This window comes from Manis javanica, chromosome X (genome assembly GCF_040802235.1).
Source record: "Manis javanica isolate MJ-LG chromosome X, MJ_LKY, whole genome shotgun sequence".
Classification (NCBI taxonomy): Eukaryota; Metazoa; Chordata; class Mammalia; order Pholidota; family Manidae; genus Manis; species Manis javanica.
In genome coordinates this window covers 43,924,543-43,952,420 of record NC_133174.1, presented here as the reverse complement: position 1 = coordinate 43,952,420, position 27,878 = coordinate 43,924,543, and the positions used below count along the sequence as shown (strand labels likewise).

Here is a 27,878-nt window from a genome sequence, read left to right as displayed (position 1 = left end):
CACCCTCTTCTCCCACTCCCTGAGCTTCCAGCTACAGTATAAATCTAGAAGTTCCTATATTAAAATGCTTTGTTCTGTGTTTCTGAAAAAATAGGACCTAATGGAGTCTGGGAAAATATGCCATGGAGAGACAAAAAATGTTAAAGTAACTTCTGAGTGAGGTTCAAGTTGATTCATTGTGTATACAGTTGTAAAAATGTGTAATTGGTTTGAAATGTGATACATGTTTGAAATTTGAATGTTTATATAAAATATTAGAAAATTCCTCTGATATCTAAAGTTTCCACTGTATAATGACATTTTGTTGGTTGGCAAATTAAAGGTTTAATTTTCAGTGGTCTTGGCTGCCAACTAGCAGGAGTGATTGATAAGCCCCAACAAAATTCAAGGCCTACTTTCCACATACAGTTTCTTGAAACAATGGCAGCTTGACAACATTAAATCCCTTTGGAGGTCAAAGAAAAATTGTTGTCTTTTACAAACTGAAAAAAAAAAGTATTTTCCTGAGAGAAAGCTTGTAACTCCTACAAATGTTGGTTATTTATATTATAGTAAAAGAGGTCACACTATAGGGGACTTTGACCCCACCTGTTCCTGACAGATCAACTCTATGAAGATTTTTAAGGCCCTCCTTTTGGAGGCCTATAAGGCTACAATGCCCTTTTGAAAAAGATAGGTGAGACCCCTCAGGTTTATTAGCCAGGTATGGAACAAGAGCTTGGTGGGCAGTAGCAGACCTAATTATTGAAGCATTCAGTAATGAGGGGGACAACTGGTCCTTGACCATCATCCCTGAGAACCCTGATGAGTTGCATCAGTAGTTAAAGATAAGAGGAAGGGACCCCGATGGAGGTTTAAAAAGTATTCCCTTTTCTGTGCCACTGGGAAAGCAAAACTATTTCTCTCTGATCATTAGACATAACCACTGATAAAATACTCCCTAGTCATCAAGAGTTGTGAGATACTCAGATATGCTAAGGTCCACTCTTAACAATGGCAAGAAAATGTGAGAAATTAGAGATAGGTTTTTCTATCTTTTTTAATAGGAAATTAGAGAAATTCTTTCTCTAATAGGAAATTAGAGATGTCCAATGATACTACAGACGCTTGGCCCCTCTGACTAGCAGATGAGGGAGCCATGCTGTTTTTGATGGATGAATAGGAATGGAGTTCACTGGGTTACCTAAACACTGCCCCTATGCTCCAAGCCAGCATGGTCACGTGCACCTTGGCTGATGACATGAGCATGGAAGAAGAACATGTGAAGACCAATCAGGGATTATTGCAGTGGGTCTTTACACTTGCTTTAACACAGTGCTCTACTTGAGATGAGTTTCTGTCATCTGATAAGCTCACATGGATGAAAGCATGGAAAGCTATAACTTTCCTTAAGTCCACTGTAACCTGAGCTTGAATTTATAATGGAGAACATGAGCACTCTGATGATGGGATAGTCATCCAGGTTCAGATTGACTGATTTGTTCAGTTGGTACTACCAGGATATCAGGGACAAATAAAATTTTCTTTTCTGCACCAGATGTGAACTCTATATCCTGTCCAACAAACTACCAAAATGGAAGCCTGAACACAGGACTAAGAAAATGTCCTTCAGGCTAATGAGGAGAAAAAGCAACTGATTGAAGTTCTAGACCATATAACTATGTGGACATGGCTATTATGCCAGGAGGTGTCCAAAGAGAAGAGTGATAATTTGCCTATTGTCTTAGTCTGCTTAGACTGCTGTAACAAAATAGCATATACTGTGTAGCTTTAACAACAGAAATGTATTTCTTATAGTGCTGGAGGCTGGGAAGTTCAATATGAAGGTGCCAGAATATTTGGTGTCTGGTAAGGGCCTATTTTCTGGTTCATATATGGCCATCTTACTGCTGTGTCCTCACATGGGAGAAGGGTCGAGGGAGCTCTCTAGGGTCCCTTTTATAAGAAGTCCAACCGAATCACCTCCCAAAGGCTCCACCTCCAAATACCATCACATTGTGGGTTAGGATTTCAACATATAAATTTGGGGCGAGAACATAAACATTCACTTTATTGCACCCTTGAAGGAAATTCCCTGTCAGGCCATGAGAGGACTATAGAACTTAAAGAACCTGGCTATAGTAGGGAAGGATCCCTGGCCAGCTTTGGCATTTACTATGAACAAGTAGGAAGAGGACCAAGAAGACCTTGCTAAAGTCTGTGCTGTTCAAATGACAGTTTAACAATACCTTCAACATCACCTCTTTATCCAGAACATGCCCCCTTCAAAAACAAGACTAAAAAAAACCAGAGTCTCTCCTTCCCTAGAGGAACTGAAGGCTTTCTATACTGTTCAAGGTGTGTTGATGAGACTTAATGGCAACCAAGGTTGCCAAACCTTTTCAGCTGTTTTGGACACTGGTATACAAGTGAGTATGGTGCTAAGCAGCACCCATGAACATGGCTAGTATGGTATGGTATTGGTATATGATGCTCCCCCAAAGATATTCACGTCCTAATCCCCATAACCTCTTGTTAATTTACATGGCAAAGGGAACTAAGAAGATATAATAAAGAATCTTGAGATAGGGAGATTATGCTGGATTATCCAGGTGGGCCCATTGTTATCACAATTATCATTATTTTCCTTAAAAGAGGAAGGCAGGCGGTCAGAAAGCAACAGAGATGCTACACTGCTGGCTTTAAAGATGGAGGAAGGGGCCACAAACCAAGAAATGTGGGTGTCCTCTAGAAGATGGAAAAGGCAAGGTAATGGACTCTCCCCTGAAACCTCCAGAAGGAATGCAGCCCAGCCAACACCTTAATTTTAGACTGCTGACCCCCAGAACTGTAACATAATAAATTTGTCTTGTTTCAAGACACTGAGTTCATGCCAATTTGTTACAGCAGCAATAGGAAATGGATACAGCCTCAAAATTACTTCAACTACATTTGGAAATATATCTCAGATATGACAGTGTACTTCTAAAACCTTATATGTGAGTGCATTGTGGACAATACACTGAAGTGGTTGTAATATACTTTTATTGATTTAAGGGATTATTTCCTCTGGAGAAATACTGTGATTAGAACACTAGTATTTATGTGAATGCACAATCAGGAGCCTGCCTGACTTCCCAAATCTAGTCATGTAGTTATTGTAAAGCAATAAAGATACCCGGGTGGGAAATGGAGGTCAGTATACTAATCAAGGACTAATGGAGGCAGAAATGCTTAAAGAAACTATATAATCTTATGTTATCCCTGTGTGCCTGGTGAAAAAAGCCAATGGTGTTTGATAGCTCACTGTGAACTACTGTAAACTCAATGCTGCAGTGATCTCCCTCATCTTTGCAGTTCCAGATAGCACAGTGATGACTGAGTCCATTTTGTGGACTGAAGGATTCTGATGTACAGTGTTGAACATTGCTGATGCCTTCAGTAGAATGCTGATGATCAAGATGATCAGTGCCAGTTTGCCTTCATGTGGGCCAGATTAAAATGTATATTTACTGTGCTTCCACAAGATAATCTAAACTCTCCCATTTCTCACTGTTGGATAGGCTGAGACTTAGAAAAGACTGAAACCTCATCAAAGGTGTTCTAGTAATGTTACATGAATAACATTATTCTAATTGAAAGGGCTAAAAATAGCATGCAGAATGTCTTAGATAGATGGTACAGTATGTGAATAATGAGGGTTGGAGGATTAACCCTAACAAGAATTAGTGGCCAGCAACCCAAGTAATGGTCTTGACAACCATGTGGGCTGAAGTCCAGAGAACAATCCCTGAACCTGATAAAGAAAAACTGATGACCTTAAAAACTCCAGCAAGCAAAAAGGAGGTACAACATCTGACAGACATTTTTCATATTTGAGGTACATCATACCTCACATGAGGCTCCTGCTTAGCCCACTACATAATATCTCTCAAAAGTAGCCATTTTTTAATGTGACCCTGACCAACAATAGGCCCTAGAAATTATTCATCAAACTGTATACCTTTCACTTGGGCCATGTATCCCTGAGAAACCCTTTCAGCCAGAAGTGTCAGTAACTGACAGTTATGCAGACTGGAGCTTGTGACAGAAAGATCTGACTGCCAGGCAATGGTGTAACCCTCAACGCAGCAGGTGGCCATCTGGTATACTGCATCTGAGAGACTATTAGTGGCTTGACATTGGATGTTGGTGGACCCCCAAAGACTAAAAAAACAATAGTAGAGTTGTTCTGCTCTGATACATGGGATAAGTCAGACATAAGAATATCAGCAAAGTGGATATTGCCCAACAAGCGCCCATTATTACGTGGAAGTGGTATGTTCAGAGGAAAAGTAAGCTAGCCATTATGGAGTCTCACAGGTATATGCACAAGTGGCTGGTCACCCTCCAGATGAGACTGTCTCACATATGCGACCTGTGCCAGCACCTTGGCCTTCTTGGAGCTTTAATATACTTGAGTTCCTGAGGATGCTTGGGTCCGGTTCACAGATGGATCAGGTAAGTCCAAGGCCAATGGAGTTTACTGGGCCACTGCTGCTGTGCAGACCCAAAGAAAACTGTGTACAACAAGTGTGCATGGAAAAGGAACTCTGTTTAATACTTTATTTCCATGGTGTTTGCCCTGGAGAATACACCCACACACACAAATGCACCCTATTACATGTTTACTGACTCTTGGGCAAAAGCCAACAGGTTAGCAGTGTAGTGCCTGGCAGTAAGATGACTAGATAATCAGGTCTCAGCCTCTGTAGAGACATTATATGGCAGGAAATTACATAAAACTGACACTTGTTGGTGACCCACATCTATATCTATATCTGTATATCTATCTGTATCTATATGCCTATGCCTATACCTATAACTATACCTGTACCTGTATCGATCTAGATCTATCTATATCTCAACTTGCCTATTTGGCTTATGCAGAAGACAGATGGATCTTGGAGGATGACAGTGAATCATCATAAGCTTAACCAGGTGGTGACTCCAGGTATAGTTTAGTCCTTTTGGAGTGTAGTACACCTCTTTATGGGCTGCACTTTGTACATCACCTTCAGGCACCTGCTGAGGCTTGAGTCTAGTTTTAGGTCTAGAAGCAAAGGGGGGCGGGGGAGTGGATATTGTGGAGAATCAGTGTTGTCTTGCATGGCAACTGCCTCAGGTGAAGATATTCATGTTTTCTCAGGAAATGAGGGGTTAATTTCTTTAGATCAGTGTGAAGCAGCTAACACTAGGAGTGGGGAAGCTGTTACCATTGGGGGTGGGGAGTCTGCTTATACTGGGATTAGGGAGGACACTTCCATTGTAGATGGGCTGGCTGCTTTCACTGGCAAAGCAGGTTCATCAGAATATAGGGGCTTAATGTCCCAAACTTCATCATGGTCTTCCTACATGTTCCCATCCCAACTAATAAGATCCTTTTTTTTCCCAAATAAATGCCTTCATTTTAACAGTAGACACCCTTCAAGGATGGGGGTTTAACTTGTGTTGTAATTCAGCTAATTGCTGGATGAGATTCTGGGTTTGGTTTTCAGCAATCTCAGCTCTGCAGCTGTAGGAGATAAGGCTCTCCAGGGCACACATAGAAGCTTTTAGTAATTTATGGGGTGCATGAGCTGGGAATTTGAATCCCTAAGCCTATCCTTTTCTTGCACCACCTTGTCCAACAACCAGCCAACCTCATAATGTTCACTAATTTTCCAAACATATTCAGAAGTATCATCTATGAAGTCACCCAGCTCCTTGAATCTTATAAGTGGTTGATTCAAAATATACAATACAGATATTTTCCATATCTGTGTTGCCAGATCATGCCATGTTCTGTCATTGCTCTCTTTACTACTAGAAATAGAGTCATTAGCATCTTCAAATCTAATAAGTACAAAAACCCAGTTCCAGAAACTCTGGACCAATTCAGAAAACTCATTCTTAACATCTATTCCCCTAGAACCACTCTCAGTACCACAGTCTTTATTAGTGAGGGTTCATTATATAAATAGAATCAATAGGATATTAACTACTTTATTTATTCATTTATTTATTATGAGTAGTTGGTTCAAGTGATTATGGAGGCTGAGAAATGTCATGATCTGCCTCTGTAAGCAGGAGACCCAGGAAAGCTTTCAAGGCTTGAGAACCAGGGGGAGTTGATGGCACAAGTATCAGTCTGAGGGCAGGAGAAGACTGATGCCTCAGCTCAACCAGTAAGGCAGACAGGGGGCAAATTCTCCCTCCTGCTTTTTTGTTCTATTCAGACCCTCAACACATTGGATGATGCCCACCCACATTGGGGAGGGCAATCTGCTTTAATCAGTCTACCAATTCAAATGTTAATCTCATTCAGAAATACCCCCACAGACACACCCAGAAATAATATTTAGCCAAATATCTGGCTAAATGTGTGATCCAGTCAAGTTGACATATAAAATTAATCAGCACACTGATTATATCTGCAGTACCCAGAAAAGGACATCTGGATACAGCATCCATCTGGATATATGGTAAGTCATCTACAATTCAGGGTTGGGCCACAAAAGCAAGGCCTAATGATTCCCATACATGAGGCCAAGAAGACTGGCAAATGGGCCCAGAATGCAAGCTATACTGTAGAATGGAAATGGAGCTTCGGAACACATATCCATAGGTACTAGATCTGGCTACTCTTGGCAAATAGACTGTATAGCCTTCCTACCATAGTATCACTGGGCACTGACTTCATAGACACCCTTTCAGGGTATGACATTGCCATCCCTGTCCAGTTAGCAAATGGGGACCATACTGTTAGATGGACTATGTTACATGTTTTGATTCTCTAAACATTTGATTAGACATTGGTATGATCCTTACAGCAAAAAATAACAGTGGGCAGCTATATAGATATTCTATGGGCCTCTTATGCCCCATGTTATCTTCAGGCAGTAGATGGATTGAAAGACAAAATGAACTCTTTAAAGAGAATGAGAGATAACTGGATAACCAAGACTTAGCTCCCATCTGAATGCATATGTAAGACAATCACTTCAGGTCCTAAATATTTTAATTTCTCAGAGTGGTAACTTTCATTTAAATAACATGCTTAATGATGAGGTTGGGGAGGGGAATAGGAAGTCCAGACTGGTTGTAAGAAAATCCAAACCACATAATTCACTCTACTGCTTCCACTTCCCTCGCCTACTCCTGGGAAATCAGGCAACAAGAACTTGCAAGAAGCAGGAAGATGTGGGGGTGGGAGACTCCAACCTGATGCTTCTTTGGCTGTCTGGCTATGCTTGCTGGACTTGGGCAATTGTGGATATTGATGATAATAATCATAAATATGAGGTGATAACCCCTAAGGTGGTTTTGGCATGGCCCACATGTTAGGGGATGGGAGATAATTTCAGATGGTACAAGAAATATAAAGAAATTTCTGAACCATATAGGTACAAGATCAGGGATACTGTTTCTCTAAGAGATTGGGAGAACTGGAAAAAAAGGTGAAGTGGTTGCTGCAGAAACCAGTCATACCAATCATGAGGCTGTGGAAAAAGAACAACAACCCTGGCTGGTGGTGAGGAAAAATCTTTGACCCTGGGTAGTCAAGGGTAGTGGAAGAGAACCTTAATTTCTCTCTCTCAGTTCTTATCTACAGTGCATCTAGTCAATTTATCACAGAGTGCTGCCATCGCCCATAACTTAACTTCTGACCAAGAAAGAATCTTAATTGAAGAATTCTCAGAAACCTCCCAACATCTGCTGACTGTAGAAGGAACAGCCTTTTATTGAAAAAAAGAAAAGTTTAACATTCTCAACACAAATACAATTCCCTTTAGCCTTATGGTGTTATCAGTGGGCTCTTTTCTATGCTTTTACATATTTAACTGGCTTGACTGCAGCTAGATGAGGTCTCTCCTCCAGATGGCTCCAATCATCCTATTAGGAGTTATAGTCATGGTCACTCTTGTCCAATGTTGCCTACATCAAACTGAACAGATTTGGTATAAGCCCCTATCAATACAGCTAATTGAGATACATGATTGGGTGGTGTAATAGTCTGATTCTATTTTGTAAATTATTGTTGACTGCTGAAAGCTTTTAAGACTTGCCCTTCCCTCTTCTTCATCTGCCCACATTGGGCAGGCTGATAAGAAACCTGAGTGCATCTTCCATGGGTGATAATGGTAGTTTCAAACCATGCAAACCCCTGCTCAAGCATGGGGATACTCACCCTGGCCCTGACCCACCCCATAACCTCAATAAAAACTCCAAGCCAGTCTCCTTTTCTTGCTCTTTCAAGACATTTTTAGACCCAGTTGGGAAGCCTCCTTTGCTCTCCTGCCAAATCTTCATTAGTGAGTAATAAACCTTTCAATACTCTTGGTGTGTATGTGGCATCATTTAAACATAGTTTTGGATGGGGGTCAATTCTGTGTCTTCAGAGTGGGCACACCTATTAGAAATGTGAACAAGATAATCTAGATGATGATTACCAACACGGGGGGTCTTTTTTCTCTTACCTTGGCTTGCTACTTGGTTCTGCTGTCTAATGGAAAGTATGCAATTTAAGCTGCTCCTTCTGGTTGGATAGCCTTTTGAGTTGTCCTTTGTATTGCACTTGCTAGGTTCCACCAAGTTTCTGTTACAGATTTAACCAACCTAAGTTGGAAGTTTTGGTAAGTAATTGGCATTTAGGGACTGGAGTATAGGATTGATGTCCTCCTTAAAGTATCCCTGGGTCATTTGTGTGGGCTCTGACCCATCTATGTGTCTTAGAATGAATGATATGTCTCAAATGCAGAAAAAGCTGTGACTGACACTAAGCTCAGTGTAATAGCTTTACCCTGTGACCAACTGGTTGTGTTTCTCAACCAGACATTGGTCCTCTACTCTACAGAGCACTTAGAGGAAAGACTATACCCTGTGTGATATATGCAATATATGGATTGGTCAGTTGGCCACTTGTGTGGAGAAAAACAGTCACTATTTAAAGAGCAGTTGCTGTTTGAAGATTTGAATTATTGAGGCCCATAACCCTAAAGGCAGATAGCTCATTAGGACTTTACAAAATGCCTTTGCTCCTGCTGCTGCCTATACCTGTCACCAAAAAAACATCCTTATCTTGAGAATAATATGTAAAAATGCCAATGACACTCCTGTAACATACCAAGAAATTAATTCAAATCCAACTTAAGCCCAGAGTCCTTAAACCCTAAAAAGTAAATATTGCTCTGTGGTAGACCCCTAAGGTTGATCATACCAATTCCAGGATCTCCAGAAAAAGAAATTTACAGATAAATAGAGCAGGGAGAATACCCCCAAATAGATGGAAATAGAGAGAGAGAGGGAGAGAGGGAGAGAGGGAGAGAGGGAGAGAGGGAGAGAGGGAGAGAGGGAGAGAGGGAGAGAGAGAGAGAGAGAGAGAGAGAGAGAGAGAGAGAGAGAGAGAGAGAGAGAGAGAGAAATTGGATATAGAGGAAAGGAAAAAACTGAAAGGTCCAGAATCTGACACAATTGGAAACACATTTACTAAATGAATTTATACAAGAAAAAGATAAAAGGGCATTGAATGCCTTTGTGCTTCTATAACATAGGTGCTGAATTAAACAAGTGCTGAAATGCAAAATTGACAAAACTTCATGGTCTTAATTGATTCTGGGACTCAAACTGCAGTTATACCTGGGGATTTATACATGATGTGATGGATAATTTTATGTGTCCACTTGGAGGGTATTTTTGGATGAGATTAACATTTAAATCAGTGAATTTTGACTAGGCAGACTGCCCACCATAATATGAGTGGGATTCATCCAATCAGTGAAGGCCTGAATGGAACAAAGAGAACATTCTTTGTGAGCAAGGGGGAATTCTCCAGCCGATTGCTGTTGGACTTCATCTGTACTATTGGCTCTCCTGGGTCTCCAGACTGCTGTCCCACACTGCAAATTTTGGATCTAGCAGCCCCTATAATCTCATGATCTGATTCCTAGTAATAAATCTCCTCCCATATATATAAACATCCTACTGGTTCTGTTTCTTTGGAGAACCCTGAATAATACAGATTTTGGTACTGAGTGGTTCTAGAAGAACAGGGTCTTAAGCATGAATTTTCTGAATTAGTCCTAGGGTTTCTGGAATTGGTTCTCTAATCTGATTAGATTTAATGTCACTAATGACTCTTTCCAGGAGTAAAGAGAGCACTGATAGTTCATGGCATGATCTGGCAATAGAGATCTACAAAATATCACCATCAGATATTTGTCAAAAAACACCTATAAGAAGCAAAGAACTGGGTAACTATGCATATGATACTTTCAAACATTTTTATCAAACTAGTGAATATAATGATATTGGCTGGTTGTTCCTAATGTTGTTGGATAAAACACGAAATGGAATGGGTGAGCTAAAGGATTCAAATTCCCAGCTCCAGCACCACATAAATGACCTGAATCCTATGTCAGACCTGAGAGACCTTATTTCATGTAGTCACAGGGCTGAGATTGCTGAAATCAAACCCACAAGCCATCCTGTCAGTGGCTGAATTACAGTTCAAGTTGAATTCCCAGCCTTACAGTTGCTAAAGTGAGGGCATTGATGGGGAACAAATAGGATCCTGAAAGTCAGAATGGGGGCATATCAGAAGACCTTGGTGAAGCTGGGGATGTTAAGCCCCTAAATTCTGATAAATCTTCTTTGCCAGTAAAGTAGCTTCTCTACTTCCATCTGAGGAGATTAAACCTGCATTACCTAAGGAAACTGTAATGACCTCCCTGGAGGAAGTTTCCATAAAAGATAATCATGATTCTCCTCAAGACTCACCCCCACAACCTCTCTTTTCTTCTAGACCTATAACTAAAGTCAAGTCCCAGCACCCCAAAGGTGAGGTACAAAGTGTGACTCATGAGGAAGTGTGCTATACTCCCCCACAAAAGAAATTACTTGAGTTCTCTAACTTGTACAGAAATCTAGGGAATATGTGTGGGAACAGATACTAATAATACGCATGGAATATGAAATAATGGTAGAAAGAACATAAAGTTGGATCAGGAGAATTTATTGATGTGGGGCCACTAAGCTGAGATTCTACATTTAATGTTGCAGCTCAAGGAGTTAGAAAGCGTTCTGTTTGGTTTGTTGGCTAAAACATGGACCAAAATGTGGCCCACCAGAAAGAATTGGAAATGCCAGACCTGTGTTGGTTCAATGTAGAGAAAAAGATTCAAAGGCTTAGGGAGATTGTAATGTTATATCCATTTAAGACCTACTCACCCACACTGGGAGGGTCCTGAAGCCCTATCTTTCACAAATAATGTGAGAAACAAATTTATGAGGGAAGTCCATAAATCCTTGAAGAACTCTGTGAATGCTTTTCTCTTTAGGCCAGACTTCACAGTAGGAACAGCACTCACTGAATTGGAAAACCTAAATGTACTGGGAGTAAACATAAATTCACTGGGATAATTGGATCCAGGGATGTCAGGGGCCAAGTGGTGTCACTCATCCACCAAAGTCAAAGTGGAGTGTGGTTACTGTAATGGACAGCAGAGTCAAAGTAGCAGTCAGAATAGTCTGACTCATGCAGACATATGGCATTGGCTAGTTGATCATTGTTTTTGGTGAAATAGATAGGAATCCTAATAAATTCTTATTTGACCAGTATAAGTTGAGAAGTTCTAGGTCAAGTGAACAAAAAAGTCTAATATGAATCATAAGAATGGAAAGTCATGGTCCCTCAATAAATTCCCAGTTTACAGGCCTAGGACCTCTTGAATGAAGGGGAAACTGGGGCCCATTGAGGAAGGATCCTGATATACTACCCAAAATTTATACTGCTGATCTTTCTCCCAGGCTTCCCCAAAGAGACCTACAGTGCTTTACCAGGGTAACTGTGTACTGGAGAAAATAAAATACTCAACACTTTTCAAGAAATACTGGACTCTGGCTCTGAACTGACACTGATCCCAGGAGACCCAAAATATCACTGTGGTATACCAGTCAGAGTAGGGGTTTCTGGAGGTCAGGTGATCAATGAAGTTTCAGCTTAAGTCTATCTCACAGTGGTCCCAGTTGACTTCCAAATCCATTTTGTGGTTATTTTCCCAGCTCTAGAAGGAATAATTGGAATAGACACACTCTGCAGTTGGCAGAATCCCCACATTGTGTCCGTGTGTGTGGAGTGAGGGCTGTTAGAGTGAGAAAGGCCAAGTGGAAGCAACTAGAACTGCCCCTTCCTAGGAAAATAATAAACAAAAAGCAACACTGCATTGCTGGAGGGATTGCAGAGATTAGTGCTGCCATCAAGGACTTGAAGGATGCAGGGGCAATGATTCCCCCCACATCCCCATTCAACTTGTCTATTTGGCCTGTGCAGAAGACAGAAGTATCTTGGAGAATGACTGTGGATTGTCATAAGATTAACCAGGTGGTGACTCCAACATCAGCTGCTGTACTACATGTGGTTTCATTATTTGAACAAATTAACACATCCCCTGGTACCTAGTACACAGCTACTGATCTGGCTGATGGTTTTTTCTCCATATCTGTCAATAAGGTTTACCAGAAGCAGTTTGCTTTCAGCTGGAAAGGCCAGCAATATACTTTCACTATGCTACCTCAGGACTGTACCAACTCTCCAGCTCTGTGACATAGTTTAGGTAGCTGGGATCTTGTTCACCTTTTTTCTCCCACAAGATAGTACATTGGTCCATTACATGATGACATTGTGCTGATCAAACCTAGTGATCAAGAAGTAGTACTTACCCTAAGACTTCTTGGTTATGTATGAGGGGGTGGGAAATAAATATGACAAGAAATAAAGGTCCTTCTACAGTGAAATCTCTAGGGGTCCAGTGATGTGGGACTTACTGAGATATCCCTTCTAAGGTAAAGGGTAAGATGTTGAATCTGGCCCTCCTACAACCAAAAAGAGGCACAATGCCTGTTAGGCATCTCGGGATTTTGGAGGCAAATATTCCTCATTTGAGTGTGTTCCTCTGGCCCATTTTCTGATGACCCCAAAAACTGCTGTTTGTGAGTGGGGCTCAGAGAAAGAGAAGGCTCTGAAACCAGTCCAGGTTGCTGTGAAAGCTGTTTAGTCACTTGGGCCATGGGATCTAGCAGATCCAATGAAGTGTCAGTGACAGATGGGGATGCTGTTTGGGCCCTTTGGGGGGCCCCTCTAGGTCAATCACAGAAGACGCCTAGGGATTTTGGAGTAAAGCCCTGCCACCCTCCACAGGTAAATCTTTTTCTTTTTGAGAAACAGCTGTTGGCCTGCTACTGGACCTAGGAGACAATGAATGCTTAACCATGGGCCACCAAGTCGCCATGGGATTCGAGCTGCCCATTGTGAATTGGGTGTAATCTGACTTGCCACACCGTAAAGTTGGGCATGCACAGCAGCACTCTACCTCAAATGAAAGTGGTCCACAGGTGATGGGGCCTGAGCAGGAACAAGTAAGATACATGGAGATGTGGCCCAAATGTGCATAAACCCCACTCTTGATACACCCCCTTCTCTCCCCAAGCCTGCACCTGTGGCCTCATGAGGAGTTCCCTATGATCAGGTGGCAGAGGAAGAGAAGACTCAGGCCAGTTTACTGATGGATCTGCATGATATGCAGGCACCACCCCAAAGGGGGCAGCTCCAGCACTATAGCTGGTTTCTGGAACATCCCTGAAGGATGATGATGAAGGGAAATTCTCTCAGTGGGCAAAACTTCAAACAGTGTACCTGATTGTTCACTTTTCTTGGAAGGAAAAATGGCTAGACATGTGATTACAGATCAATGCCTGGCCTGTGGACAATGGTTTGGCTGGATGGTCAGGAACTTGGAAAAAAACATGACTGGAAAATTGGTGACAAGGAGATTTTTGGAAAGAGGTATGTGGATAGACCTCTCTGAATGGACAAAAAATGTGAAGACATTAGTGTCCCATGTGAATGCTCATCTGAATGACATCAAAAGAGGATACTTTTAGAAATCAAGTGGATAGGATGATGCATTCTGCGGATACCAGTCAGTCTCTTTCCCCAGCTACCCCTGTCATTGTGCAATGGGCTCACGAATATGGACTTAACACTCATGAATGCTAACCTGGATATGGGCACCATGGAGTACCAAATTTGGCAGCAGCAAAGACCAACACTGAGCACCAAATATGATGATCATCTTACATTCCCCAGGATGACTTGTTAGTGACCTACTTCATGACAGGTTGGTTACATTGGACAGCTTCCATCATGGAGGAGGTAACATTTTCTTCTTATTGGAATAGATATTCTGGATATAGATTTGCCTTCTCTGCATGCAATGTTTCTGCCAAAACCACTATCTGTGGATTTACAGAATGTCTTACCATTATCATGATATTCCATATAGCATTACTTCTGATCAAGGAAATTACTTAACAGTAAATGAAGTGTAGCCATGGGCCCACACTCATGGAATTAATGGTTTACCATGGTCCTCGCCATCTTAAAGCAGCTGCCTTGAAAGAACTGTGGAATGGCCTTTTGAAGACTCAGTTACAGCATTACAGCACCAGCTAGTGGTAATACCTTTTAGGGCTTGGAAGATTTTTCAGGAAGCTATATTCTTCTGAATCTTTATCCAATATATGATGCCATTTCTCCCATAGGCAGGATTTATGGGTCTTGGAATCAAGAGGTGAAAATGTGAGTGGTACCACTCATTATTACCCCTAGTGACCCACTAGCAAAATTTTTGCTACCAGTTCCTGCAGTCTTATGCTCTGCTGGCCGAAAGGTCTTAGTTCCAAAGTGAGGAGTGCTTCTGATTCCAGGAGACACAACAGTGATTCCACTGAACTAGAAGTTAAGATTATGACCTGTCCCTTTTTGGCTCCTCATGAAAGCAATGAAGGGAGTTACTGTACTGGCTGGGGTGACTGATGCTGATTACCAAGGGGAAATTGGACTGCTACTCCACAATGGAGGTCAGGAAGAGCATGTCTGGAAAACAGGAGATCCCTTAGGGCATCTCTCAGTATTGTTATACTCTGTGATGAAAGTCAAGAAAACTACAATCCATGCCAGGCAGGATTGGTAGTGGCCCAGACCCTTTGAGAATGAAGGTTTTGATCACCCTACCATATAAAAAACCACAACCAGCTGACGTGCTTATTGAAGACAAAGGTAATATGGAGTGATTATAGTAAGAAGGTATTTATGAATACCAGTTATGACATCACCTATTACAGAAATGAGGACTGTAATTGTCATGAGTATTTATTCCTTGTTTTATTATGAATATGTTAATGTGTGTCTATAGAACACCTTTCTTTTCTTCCCTCTGCTAATTCCTCATCATGGAACATAAGATATATTTATGTCATATCATAGTGTTTAAGAATTTTTAACTTTACATCACAGTATTTAAGTTATGGGGTATGAAGAAGAGTAAACATCACTCAAGGACTATCTCTTCTTCTGGGAATGGGTTAGTGTGTTTTGGGTAGTACACAGGATAGTTGTATCATGTTACATGGAAGAATAACCTTATTATTGTCTTCATTTGGAGATTAAGTATGGTTTAAGGAGATGTATATAGGTGCCAAATTGACAAGGGGTAGACTTGTGATGGTTAATTTTATGCGTCAACTTGGAGGGCATTTCTGGATGAGATGAACACTTAAATCAGTGAACTTTGTGTTAGCAGATTGTCCTCTATGATGTGAGTGGGCCTCACCCAATTAGTTGAAGCCTGAATAGAACAAAAAGACTGAGTTCCCTGAGCAAGCGGAAGCATTCCAGCAGATGATCTTCACACTTCATAATATACCATCAGGTGTTCTGGGTCTCCAGGCTGTCAGGCTTCAGACTAGAATTGCACCAATAGCCCTCTTTCATCTCCAGGCTGCCAGCCCACACTTCAGATTTTGGACTCACTAGTCTCTCTAAATATGTACATATCCTATTGGTCCTCTTCCTCTGGAGAACCCTGACCAGTGAATGTAATAACCCCTAAAATCTCAGGGTACTTACTGAATATTAGAGGACAAGCAGATATGCCTTACTTTAACTATCATAATCATAGCGTTGACTAAATCCCCCATGACAACAGCACCCATTGCTTTAAAACATCCAATAGTCGGCATGAACAGTCTGACCCATTAAGTAATACATCAAAATTAAGCCTCTGGCAAGTACATACTGGCTTGAAGAAATGGGATGTCATAGACATCCTCCCCACCTTTGTCTAGTTAATTCAGTCCAATGTAAATTAAGCAGAGCCTTCAAGGATTAAAACCCATTAAATAAGACCTACTTAGGGAAGAGGTGATTATTATCCCAACTACTTCTTCATTTACCAACCTAATTTGGCCTATTCTTCACCTGGAAAGAATGAATGGGACTTCATAAGGGGATTACCACAGCCTTAATGCCAGAGTCCCATCCATTAAGGCCTGCATAACTAATAATTATGGAAATTATTGACTCCATCCAATAGCAACTGATAAATGTTTTTTCTGTTATAGATTTGGCCAATACATTCTGCTTAGCGCCTGTGTCAAAAACCTCTCAGCCTCAGTTTTCCTTCTCTTTCAAAGGGAAACGATACACCTTTACCTAGCTACTCATAGAGACCTCAACAGCTCTGCTATCTCAACAATCTTTGCAGGCAAGACCCTAACTGAATTCAACTTTCTCCAGGAGCAAAGATACATCATTACATTAATGCCGTCTTCTTCCAAGGTGATTACTTGGAATCACTCTTTCAGGACATACAAGTATTCAAGAAGGAGCTCACAAAAAGGGGATGGGCCATTGCCTACACATAGTGCAAAACCTTCCCATTTTGGATAAATTCCTGAAGATTATTTAGAAGACTGAGAATTGCCCACCCTTGACACTGCAAAAAACTGCTACTGATCTCACATTAAATGAGCCCAACATCTTTTAGGCATTTTTTGGGTTCTGGAGGCAACATAGTCCTCACTTGCAATGTTCATTTTAGCCCATTTATGTTGTTGCTTGCAAATAAGCCCACCTCGAATGGTACCTGCCTCCAACAAGACTCTGGAACATTTTTTAAATTGCAATATTATTATAGGCTCTCCTATTAGTGTCCTACAGAAACTCCTTCACTGTAGAGGCTTAGCAACTTCCTTTCATGCCTCTGGAGTCTCTGCACCACCCATGATGGCCATAAGTTGCCCATGGCCTTCTGTTGCAAGTAATTACCCTACTTCTATGTCATTAAAGTGGCAACTGCTGCCTATATATTGGGGTCTTCTGGAAATAGAGGTTCTCACAGGCCCTGAACTTGTTCGTGACCCTCCATATCCAGCTAATTATTCCTTGGGCCTTTGAGGAAGCACCTGCAAATTCATCAGTCACCAAAGCCTCTTTGCTGCAGTGTGGAGCCAAACCTGGGTCCTCTGGCAGATGCTATGGGCCTGAAGAGGTCACCTCTTGGCTACCTGGGGACCCTCTTTGCATCAGCTGAATGGATAGCAATGGAGGTTTGTACACTTTATAGATACACTGTCATAATCGCACATGATGGAGCTCAGTGGATTACTGCTGCTTTTCATCCCTTAACCAGTATGTCTCGGATAAAGTACTGGATCCAAGGACCAACACAACTGGCCAAACTTCAGGTGGTCATCTTAGCACTGGATGCCCAGAGAAGGCAACAATTGGCCCTCTCTGCAAATTTTTAGACCGTTAGGCAATTGCCAGTGGCCTGGTTGTCTGGTTTGGCAAATGGCAGCAACATAAATTCTTTATCTAAGATTGTCCCTTTTGGAATAACAACTCTGGGAATCTCTTGCCTTACAGATAATATAAATGAACATCACTCTTGCCTCTACATTTACTCAAGATATGATATGAAGCCTCACCAAGACAGTCCTTATCCCCTTCAGAGTTCCAGACATTGTTGTGACCAAGGCATTCATTTCATTCCTCAGAATACACAGTGTTGAGCAAAACATTTGCTGGAAGATTCACTTTCTTATAAGCCTCAGGCTACAGACCTCACAGAGTACCTTAATGGGTTTTAAACCTATTCAAATTCAATTAAAGTAATATTGTATATTTAGTTATGAAACATCAGGGATGAATTGTAATAAAAAGTCTGTCTCCAATTTTTGTAAAATTTTTGATATTTGACTGCTGACAGCTTTTAAACCTCACCCTTCACTCCTCCCCTTTCAGCCCTATCTCTGGGCAAGCTAATAGAAACCCTGGTCACTTTCTTACCCTTGCAGGCAGAGATAGTTTCAAACCCTATAAGCCCCTGGCTATGCATTAGAGCTCTAACTTCAGCAACACCCCCCCCCCCCACCGCCAATAAACACAATAAAAGTCCATACCAGTCTCCTTTCCATGTTCTCTCAGGACATTTTCAAACCTGTTTTGGAAGCCTGTCCTGCTCTCCCCATAAAACTTATGTGAGTAATAAATCTGTGAATATCTTCCTGGTGTGTGAGTGGCATCATTAGTCTCAACATCTGAACCAAACTTAGGATGGGGGTCCATTCTGCATCTTCAGAGTGATTGTAGACAGAATTCCTAACTGGATATGTGAAAGGGAAGTGGAGTTGTTGGGGAATAGCCCTTCTATGGTAGCCTAGCACCCTTGCAAGTATCTGTTTGCAATTGCATGCAGCTAATCCGAGGCTTGGTTAAATGCCCTGTGACCTCCCAAAACATGAGAAGATAGAAGACTTTAAGGAGCCACTATAAAGCTGTCTCCCACAAACCTACCCCCACGAGGGAGGCTGTCATGAGACAGTTTCTTACAACCTACCACTTTCTGATGAGGTACGGGGCTTTCTGTCCTATGACCCTCAGAATAGAACTGGAGAATATAAAACCACTCAGCTGCAGTCTAGATTTGCCTCCTCAGTATTCCCAAACTTGCATTACAGTCACAGCCCTTTTCTTCCTTTGTTGTCTTTTAGGGTATGTGGGACAAGGATCTGGGGAGCTGGCTCTGTTGGCCCATTCTTCTCTGCAGTGTGTAAGTAATAAACTGTCTAAATCTAAAAGTAGCTCATCGTAACTTGACAAGTCCAATCAGTCAGGTCTTGGCCTTACTTTTGTCTCCTATGTGTGAATTTGTTACCATATAATCCTAATTGCTATCTATGTCTGTTACCCATAAAATAATTAGCATACTTGTATTCATTCAATATTTCTTAAACTGAATAAATAGAGGTCTTACCATGTCTTTCAATGGTTTGTATTTGGGAAGCCTTCAGTGAGTTACCAAATGCAGCTGTGGGGCCAGTTTAGCACCTGAGGGAATATCCCACAGTACTTTATGAAGCTAAGAAGTTAGGAATGATTGGTACTGGAAGATTCTGAAAAATGGAAGCATGATTTATTGACAAAATATTCTTCCCAATAAAGAGAAATTTAGTACAGATCAGTCTTATGATGTCACATATTTCACATTTATCAGTAAACAAATACCTGGTAAAATAACAGCAATATATTTTTGGTAAGAGGTCTGACAATCATTTATGTAATAAACATGTTACAAGCACCTGTGGGGCATCACATCCCAGGCTTTGTGCCAGACTCTGAGGATACAGAGACAACCTAGTCTGGGTCCCAAAGCCAGGGGAGCTCAGTTTTGAAGGTAGAGACATTCAGGATAATAAATATGATATACCTTTGATAAGAAGTATGACATAACAAAGCAATGGAGCACCTGGGAACACAAAGGTATACCTTAGCCCAGGAGATTTACAAAGCGCTTCTCAGAAGTAGTGCTGTTTACAAAAATAGGGGCTGTGATTATCCCCACTTTACAGATAGGAGGGTGGAAGATCAGAGATGTAAAATAACTTGGCAGAGGCCATAGAGCTAGTAGATGGGTCAAGCCAATATTGAGCCATGGCCTCCAAACCACTATTTAATTTACAGCCACCACGTACAGTTCAATTTCCCTGGCTCTGTTGCCTCCAAATTTTAAAAAATCTGCTAAAGTTAAAATAACCTCAAGTTAGGAAAGACTGATGAAAAATTTTTTGGAATTTTTCTGTTCCTTCTAATAGGAGAATCTTGGAAGTGAAAGCAAGCTCTGCCTAGCTGTGGGTAGTAAGGAGCTCTGAGGTAAACCTTTCATCTCCCCATTTCCAGGAAAAACTGTTTTGGGGAACTGCTTGCTTTTGGAATTGGAACACACTTTAGAGAACAGGAATAGAATAGGCAGCTTCAGCCTCACAACCCTTCACACTTACTCATGAAGGTGTTCCTATTCTCTGGAAGGGGCTGCCAATGTTGTTCTTTCTGCCGGCTCCTTCTTGACCCACAAAAAAACGTCTGGCCAGACTTCACCCACCCCGTTTGCTGACTTCAGTACAGCTTTAGTAACTCTGACTTAGGAAGGTTTAGTCTTTACAGAATTCTATGCAGTCCAAAACTGAAGGAATATCTGCAGTCTGTGAAACACAAAATGGTTCACTGCAGTCACTGTTCACCTATCTTAAATTTAACTTTCAAGTAAATGAGCATACAAGTCTATAGACACTATTCCTTTAAAAAACTACTCAATAAATGGCATTTTGTGGATTTTTATAAAATTCCATAAATTTTCTCTCTGAAGACTCTACCCCTTTAATTTTTTCACAGTGATGTGAACTGGACTGTTGTCAAAAATCCTGCTAAAAAGAACATGAGATCTATTCCTATTTTCCAATAAATGTAAATAAGAATTTAACTCTTATTTCAATGAACCAAATTGAAAGAAAAAAAACTCCTAACACTGGTCTGTATCAAAGGAAACACTAGCCACGCCAGGAATATTACCCTTCTTTTTGGGAGCATTTGACTTCCTGGGCAGAAGTGGATCCCACAGCCAACATTTTCTAAACAATCTAAAATTTTTCCTCCTGTTCTTTTTTCTCTATGCCTTATATACAAACTTTAATAAGAACTCTGATAACTATTTTGTTAATTTTTTATTATAGAAAATGCCAAACATACAAAAGTAGAGAGAAACATATATGATGAACCATCATTTAACTATTACCCAGCTTCAACAATTATCAAGTCAAGGTCTGTCTTGTTTCATCAATATCTCCAATGCTCTTAACATCCAGACTTACTATTTTGGAGCAAATTTCAACCAGAAATATTTGAGACTATATGTCTAAAGACTTTTGTTTTCAATATAACCACAATACCATTATCTGAACAAATATCAAATATCCAGTTAATTTTCACATTATCCAGATTATCTCATAAATGTATTTATTTTATGGTTTTGTCAACTTGGGATGTAAAATAAGATCCATGTATTACAATTGGTTGATATGTCTCATAAGTCTCTTTTAATCTATAGGTTAATTCCTCCATTTCTTTCTTTCATCATGGCAATTCATTTACTGAAGATACTGGGTCATTTGTCCTGTAGTTTCCTACAGGCTGAATTCTGCTATCACCTCTGTGGTGTAATGTTTTTTTTTTCTCCCTTATTTTCTATACATTAGCAATTATGTCTAGAGGCACAGTCAGATTTAGGTTAAAAATTTTGGCAAATATATTTTATAGGTGGTACAGTATACTGCCATCAGGAGGCACATAATGTCTGGGATAACAGACATATGAGTAAGAATTTTTGCTTTCTAATATCTCACAGCTGCCTTGAAACACCTGTGTGACACCTGCTATACCAAAGCTGCATGTATGCTAGACAGAGAGCATTTACTGTACTAACACTAGATTAGAAGGTGAATGCTTTACCACCTGGTGTCACTACAAAATATTATTTAGGCAAACCTTCAGTGATGTCTACCATAGTTCAAGTAATATTTTGTATTCTAGATATATAAAAAGACTAAGGAAACAAGGTCCTTGCACTCAAGGTCATATAAACTGGTAGGAAAAACAGATAATCATAAAAGCATAATAAAGGCCATAGGTGCCAAACTAGAAGTCTGTACAGATACAGTGGTAGTGCAACAATTTGGAGAATAGTTATTGTAGTAAACAGGGAAAAAGTGTCCAAAAGCATAGGATGAGCTGTGTCCTTGGGAGTATGAAAGAGCTCACCTATGCTTCACAATTTTGTTCACCATTGGGTTCATACTTGATTCTTTCAAAGTAAATCTGAACAACATCTATGCCATTCACCTAAAAAAAAGATCTCATTAATAGTTTCATTGATTCATCAACTCCTCTAGTCAACAGATATTTATTGAGAATCTACTATGGTTCATCGACCATTTTCTATTAGAAAAGCCTTCAGTGATTTAATTATCCAGTGCAGTTCCACTGTGAGGCCAGATGGGAGCCTAAAGGAACAAGAGATTGTCCCAGTTAAAATATGAAGCTAAGAAATAAAAAATACACTGGCAGCAGACATTTCTAATCTGTGGATCAATGACAAGTGTCTCCAAATTTTAGGTACTGCTCTAGGCTCTGAGCAAATGGGACAAGATTCAGGCAGGGTCCTAGTCCTCAAAGAGTTCATAGCTTAACAGGTCAACAATCATTCATAAAGATGATTACAATACTGAAAATATTTCATTTTGCTTGGTGCTTCTGCAAAAGGAACCCTGAAAAAGAAAACTCTTACCAGCTGTTAGTCCTATAGGCTATAAAGCAGTATTTTCACCTCACTTTTCCCAGTTAACAAATATTGATGGAGGACCTGTCTTTCTTAAAATTGGACTCTACTTAAAGGGAAGTGAGAGGAACAGCTCCATCTTCAGAGCCCTTTAAACCATCTGTCCTGGAATGGCCCTCTAATGTTGTGACTTTACAAACTTCCTGTTCCTGCTCTCTCTCTCTCTCTCTCTCTCTCTCTCTCACACACACACACACACACACACACACACTCCCCAATATTTATTTGATGTTTCTAAATACAAAAATGTTGAAATCCATACTATTCTCTCAAATGAAACCATATAAATTCAAAATATTTATAGCCACCATGATGCCTCCCCCTACCCCACTTCTTTGTTACTTCTTTCAAATGACCTGATAAACAAAACAGGTTTCTTGGAAAATAAAATACATTAGACATCCAGGGAAATTATGTATTAAACATATCAATTTGATTTTTACTCCAACATATTTTCTTAAAACTTTTTTTTTAAAGATAAGAATAGGCATTTGTCCACTTGGGAAAAAAAACTCCAGCCTTTTAAAAACACACACTGAAAACAAATTTCTACCTCACATCTGAAAGTCTTAATTATCTTTGATTGATGTACTCTTTTTTGGGGTGAGATATGAACAGGAAGATTCATTTGTACATTTTTAATGCAATAATCACATAAATAATGCAAAAGTCCTATGTAATGACTGCAAAAAGAAAATTCCAACTGTGCAGCAAACTCTTTTGAAGGATACAGTTATAGTGACCATATATTGCTACCTCTGTGTCAACTGTATTAGCTTGAATTTCTTGGATTTCTCTTTTAAAATGAAAGGATTTCAGATACATTTAAGTTTTCTAGGTTGATCTCTAGAAGCATATATAACAAGAACTGCCCATGTGAATTTGAACGGTTGAAGTGTGATAACCATAAAATGTTCTGCTATCTGGACACTGAAGAAAATCCTAACAAGTGACAGATTCAATCCAAATGTTTCTGGATATACTACAACAAATATTAACAAGTTAACAACTCTTAAGAGTTGAGAAACATCAACACTCTACTTTCCATATTTGTTAAATACATAGTTCAAAGGTAAAAACATAAAACTGTATATTATTATCTCCAAGAATGTCACATTGTAAGTTAAACCTCAAAGGTATTTGTGGCAGCATTTTAGATAGAGGCAATTTTATGTATGAAGTAGTCATAAAGCAATAATCCAGTTTCTCTACCATTAGTGTGTATGAAAATGTAGTGTATTGAAAAGTATCAGGTCACTTGGATTATCTATTAGTTAATACAGATTGTTGGAATAGGAAAGGTCAGTTAGTAGTATTTGGAAAGTTTCTTTGATAATACGACTTGCATTGTGCAAAGAAACAGGTAATTTTTGAAAAACATTCAATAATTCTGCATAATTTACAACGTGAAATTATGTAACTGGTTTTTAAAAGCTATTCGTTTAAATTTTACTTATTCCTTTGACAATATTAAATTTTTATTAACTATAGCATGTACTTTAGACATTTATATATGGCAAAGATTTTATTTTAAAAACAGTGATACCAAAGTTAAAAAAAAAGGGTAAACAATATTTAATTCTGGCAGTGATTGTGTTCTGTTTTAAAGGTTGATACATAGAGTAACAAAGTATTTATATTACAGTTATTATCTACTTATATCTACTATTGGTCAGTAGAATATTTTTAAAATGTTAAATGTTATATGTAGAAAGATATCTCCCACCCATACTCTCTTTTCCCCAACCTTCCTGAGAATAGAGTTCTGAGAAAAAGCTGGACTTCCAAAATTTCTTAGTATACAGCACATAACAGCGACCCCCAAATAGTGGAGTGACACAAAATACCTATCAGTAGTGATTGAGATATGACATATTCTAGGTTATCCTAAAAATTATGAATGCTCTCTCCACCCCCAATACCCAACTTCATGAAGCAGGCTTTATTTTTACCTACTTTCTGACATGGCTGGGGGAACAGACAAAGTTCCAAGTGAGACCTAAGTATTTTCCAGGTAGGATTCCTGACCGTAAGGAAGTGTCAGGGCAAATTTAAGTTTTTAGTTTGGCACTCAAAAAAGTTTGCAGTGTGACACAGAACACTTATCCTAAATCTTTCGTAGGGATTGTTTAGCCATCCTGACACTGAACTTCCGTAAAAGGTGAGTAACAAGAAAGGTACTTCCCTCAGTTGGGATGTGATTACCATACAGATTCCATTCCAGTGGCTACTACTTGTCAGGAGGTTTATCTGGAAAGTCACTAAGTTCAAATATGTGGAATAAGTTTCTTTCAAGCACTACTTTACATGGAGAGTTGGGCACAACATAGGGTTGTTCGAGGGTATACTGAGAAAGGAGCAGTGGGAGTTGGAAGTCGAGCATGCCAAATCATACTCTACGAATTCAGTTTTCATGGTAATATATATACACACATCAGGATGCATTTGACTAGCAATACCTTCTGAAGAAGGTATTTACTCTATAAAGTATACTTTATTTACACTGTGTTTGGGCCATATGGGATAGAGCCACTTCAAGTAAGCAGTGAAACATTACCAGTTGTGAAAATTTTTTGAAAATCCAATCACCTACACAGAAATAAATTTCTGGAAAGGGCAAATTAGATTACATGTCTAGAGATAAAATTACTGTCCAGAGCAGAAAGAGCACGAGATGTAACATTTAAATTAAAAAAAACTTCAAAACTGCTCATTCCCCTCAAGAAGGGCTTGTTGACAACGGCTAAAGCTGTGAATGAGAAAACAACTTTAAAAAAATTAATGAAAGATGCCACACAACCAAGGTGATTAGATTTTAAAGGCCTTCACTACAAAACCACAAGGCTGGTCCCCAAAATGCGGGCGCGCGCACACACACACACACACACACACACACACACACATGCACACACGTGTGTGCAATGTAAGAAAACCAAGCCACGCTGCGTACACACGTGTGCAAACGCACACCCCCCCCCGCCCCCCGCCGAGGGCTGGGTGAGCACTTCAGACACCTTTCACGAACACCCCGTGTGGCTTAGGCTTACGGAATCATGTTCCAGTGCCACCAAGAAGCGATTTGCAAGCATCTGAAAAATAGGCAAACCTTCTGAAAACAGAGCTTGGCAACCGAGACAGCTTGCAAGCGTGATTCAGAGGTCTGCCAAGGAAACAAAAGAAGTCTCCCTCCTCCCGGTGAGGCCGCACATGGCACTAGAGGTGCTCCGGGCCCTCTTTATTCTAAGGTAGGCGGAAAGCAGAAGTCAGTGCAGGAGCGGTACATACTAGGGCTCGCTCTCCGGCAGGGATGGGGCCACGGAGTTTCCATTGGTTGGGGAACCGCCCAGCTTTAGCTTTTCCAGATATTCGGCATGCACGGGCTTGTGGCACTGGAGAACCTTGATCGCATCTTCGATTTTGAACCACTCTCGTTTCCTCCCAATGCTAACCGAATCTTCCCAGTCCTCCAGAATCTCAGTGACAGTCAGTACATACACGTACGTTCTGTGCTTGCGATCTTGGCTCTGCTCGAAAATGCCCAGGAGCCGGCCTAACTTCCCTTTGACTCCCGCCTCTTCGTACACCTCGCGGACCGCCGCACCACCTGGCTCCTCCTCGGGCTCCATGCCCCCACCCGGCACGATCCAGCGGTCCGGGTACCGACTGCTACTCACTAAGAGCACCTCGTCCTCGCGCTCGCTCCGGAAGCACAGGCACGCCGCCCGCTTCTTGAAGCCCTCCGGGTCGTAGGTCCGCGTCTGGTTCGGCTTGCACTTCATCCTCCGAGCCTCCCGCTCCCGCCGCTCGCAGCTGCTCGGGTCGCCGCCGCCGCGCAACGAGGTGCTGGCGAGAGAAAAGGGCTTAGGCGAGGGGCGGGGAAAGAGCAGCGCCTCGGCCGGTGAGCCCCTGGAGCCTGGGGAGGATGAGGCGGGGGCGGGGAAGAGCGAGGTACGTCAGTCCGCCTGTCCCCGGCGCGGCCGAGGTCCCGAGCGAGGCCGACGCAGCCCGACGGGAGGACGCGCCGCGCCTGCGCCTGCGCCCGCGCTGCCCAGAGCCCGCCACTCCGCACAGAGCCCACCCGCGTCTCCGCTGCACGTCCCCGGTGCGCGTCGCTCTCGCTCCTCCGCCGCCGGGCCGGGATTGAGCGAAGTGAGGCGCGCTAGCGTGCGCGTCCGCGTTCCCGTCGGAGGGCGAGGGGCTGGGGGTCGGAGGGCGAGGGGCGGGGGTCCCGCGGCTCAGCAGCGCCTCGGGCCCACTGCGCAGGCGCCCCGCACCCTGAGGGCTGGGAATCTCCTTCGCACGCAGTTAAATTTGCTGCATCCTACCTCGCTCCCGGGTTTTTTCCACGTGCCCCTTTGGGCCGAACGTTTCCCCTCACCCTCCCCGGCAGGTTGCACGGGACACACACGTGATCATTGGACACACGGTCTGGCCCAGGATGAAGAGTAAAGTACCGGCTTATTTATTGGAAGGCCCCGGTTTGGTCAAATTGATCCTGGGTGTTCTGAGCGAAGCGGTGCCTCATCTCCGCTGACTCACATCATGCAGTTTTATTTCTTTAACAGGTGTGTCCACCTTAAAACTGAAACAGCCAGTTATTGTATCAGCAAAATGGGTTTAATCTGGCATAGCAGAGGAACTGCAACACGGGACATGCAGGCTACCACACCACAGGCAAGCCTGGAGGTCCAAAGGCGGAGGCCTTACTTTATGGAGGAAAGGAGGAAGCTGGGAGGAGCTGCTTTGAAGGAAAGTCCGTGGGAGGAAAGGGAGAGTTCCGGCAGGTGACAGTTTCTCATTGGCCGAGTTGTGGCATTTTCTTATTGGCAGAACTTGTTGCTGGGACAGGTGAAATTCTTCCTTCCTCCTGCTGGACTAGTAAAGTTGGCTGCTACCTGCTGGGAATGCAAGGTACTTCTCTTCCTATTGGGGTCTGCAGTTGACCAGGTGTGGTAGGGCCTGAGAGCTCCCCATTTCTGGTACCCCCACTCCATTGTAAATGCGGTTTCCTTTGTTCACGTTCACAGGTTCTTCTTGCCAGGCATCTTGCCACAGCACATGCCTTCACGGTTTCTTGAAGCCCTGGTGACATCTTACCTAAGCTCTGTCCCTCAGTTTCCTCCTCAGTAAACCACTCCCCTGCTTGTTTCAGCCCATTGCACTTGGAGTCATAGCCATCGGCCTGCTGGCAAACCACCCCAGGTAGTGTTTCATTAAATCCCAAGAATCCCCGCCCTCCACACACACTAGCCTTCTCTCTCTTTCTCGTTGATAAGTACTGGTTGGGGCTTTGGAAAATACGGCTATGGA

General features: G+C 41.6%; 1 protein-coding gene across 1 annotated transcript; it reads right to left on the bottom strand.

Moving 5' to 3' along the window:
* Window positions 1–19,489: 19,489 nt before the first annotated feature.
* Window positions 19,490–26,754, bottom strand: LOC140847411 (diphosphoinositol polyphosphate phosphohydrolase 3-beta). The gene has a single exon (XM_073227679.1). The coding sequence runs from the start codon at window positions 26,345–26,347 to the stop codon at window positions 25,853–25,855; it is 495 nt and encodes a 164-aa protein (XP_073083780.1). The 5' UTR covers window positions 26,348–26,754; the 3' UTR covers window positions 19,490–25,852.
* Window positions 26,755–27,878: the final 1,124 nt, after the last annotated feature.

Excerpts from the sequence above, each read along its gene's own strand:
- LOC140847411 (XM_073227679.1), bottom strand. The coding sequence starts at position 26,347 with ATGAAGTGCAAGCCGAACCAGACGCGGACCTACGACCCGGAGGGCTTC.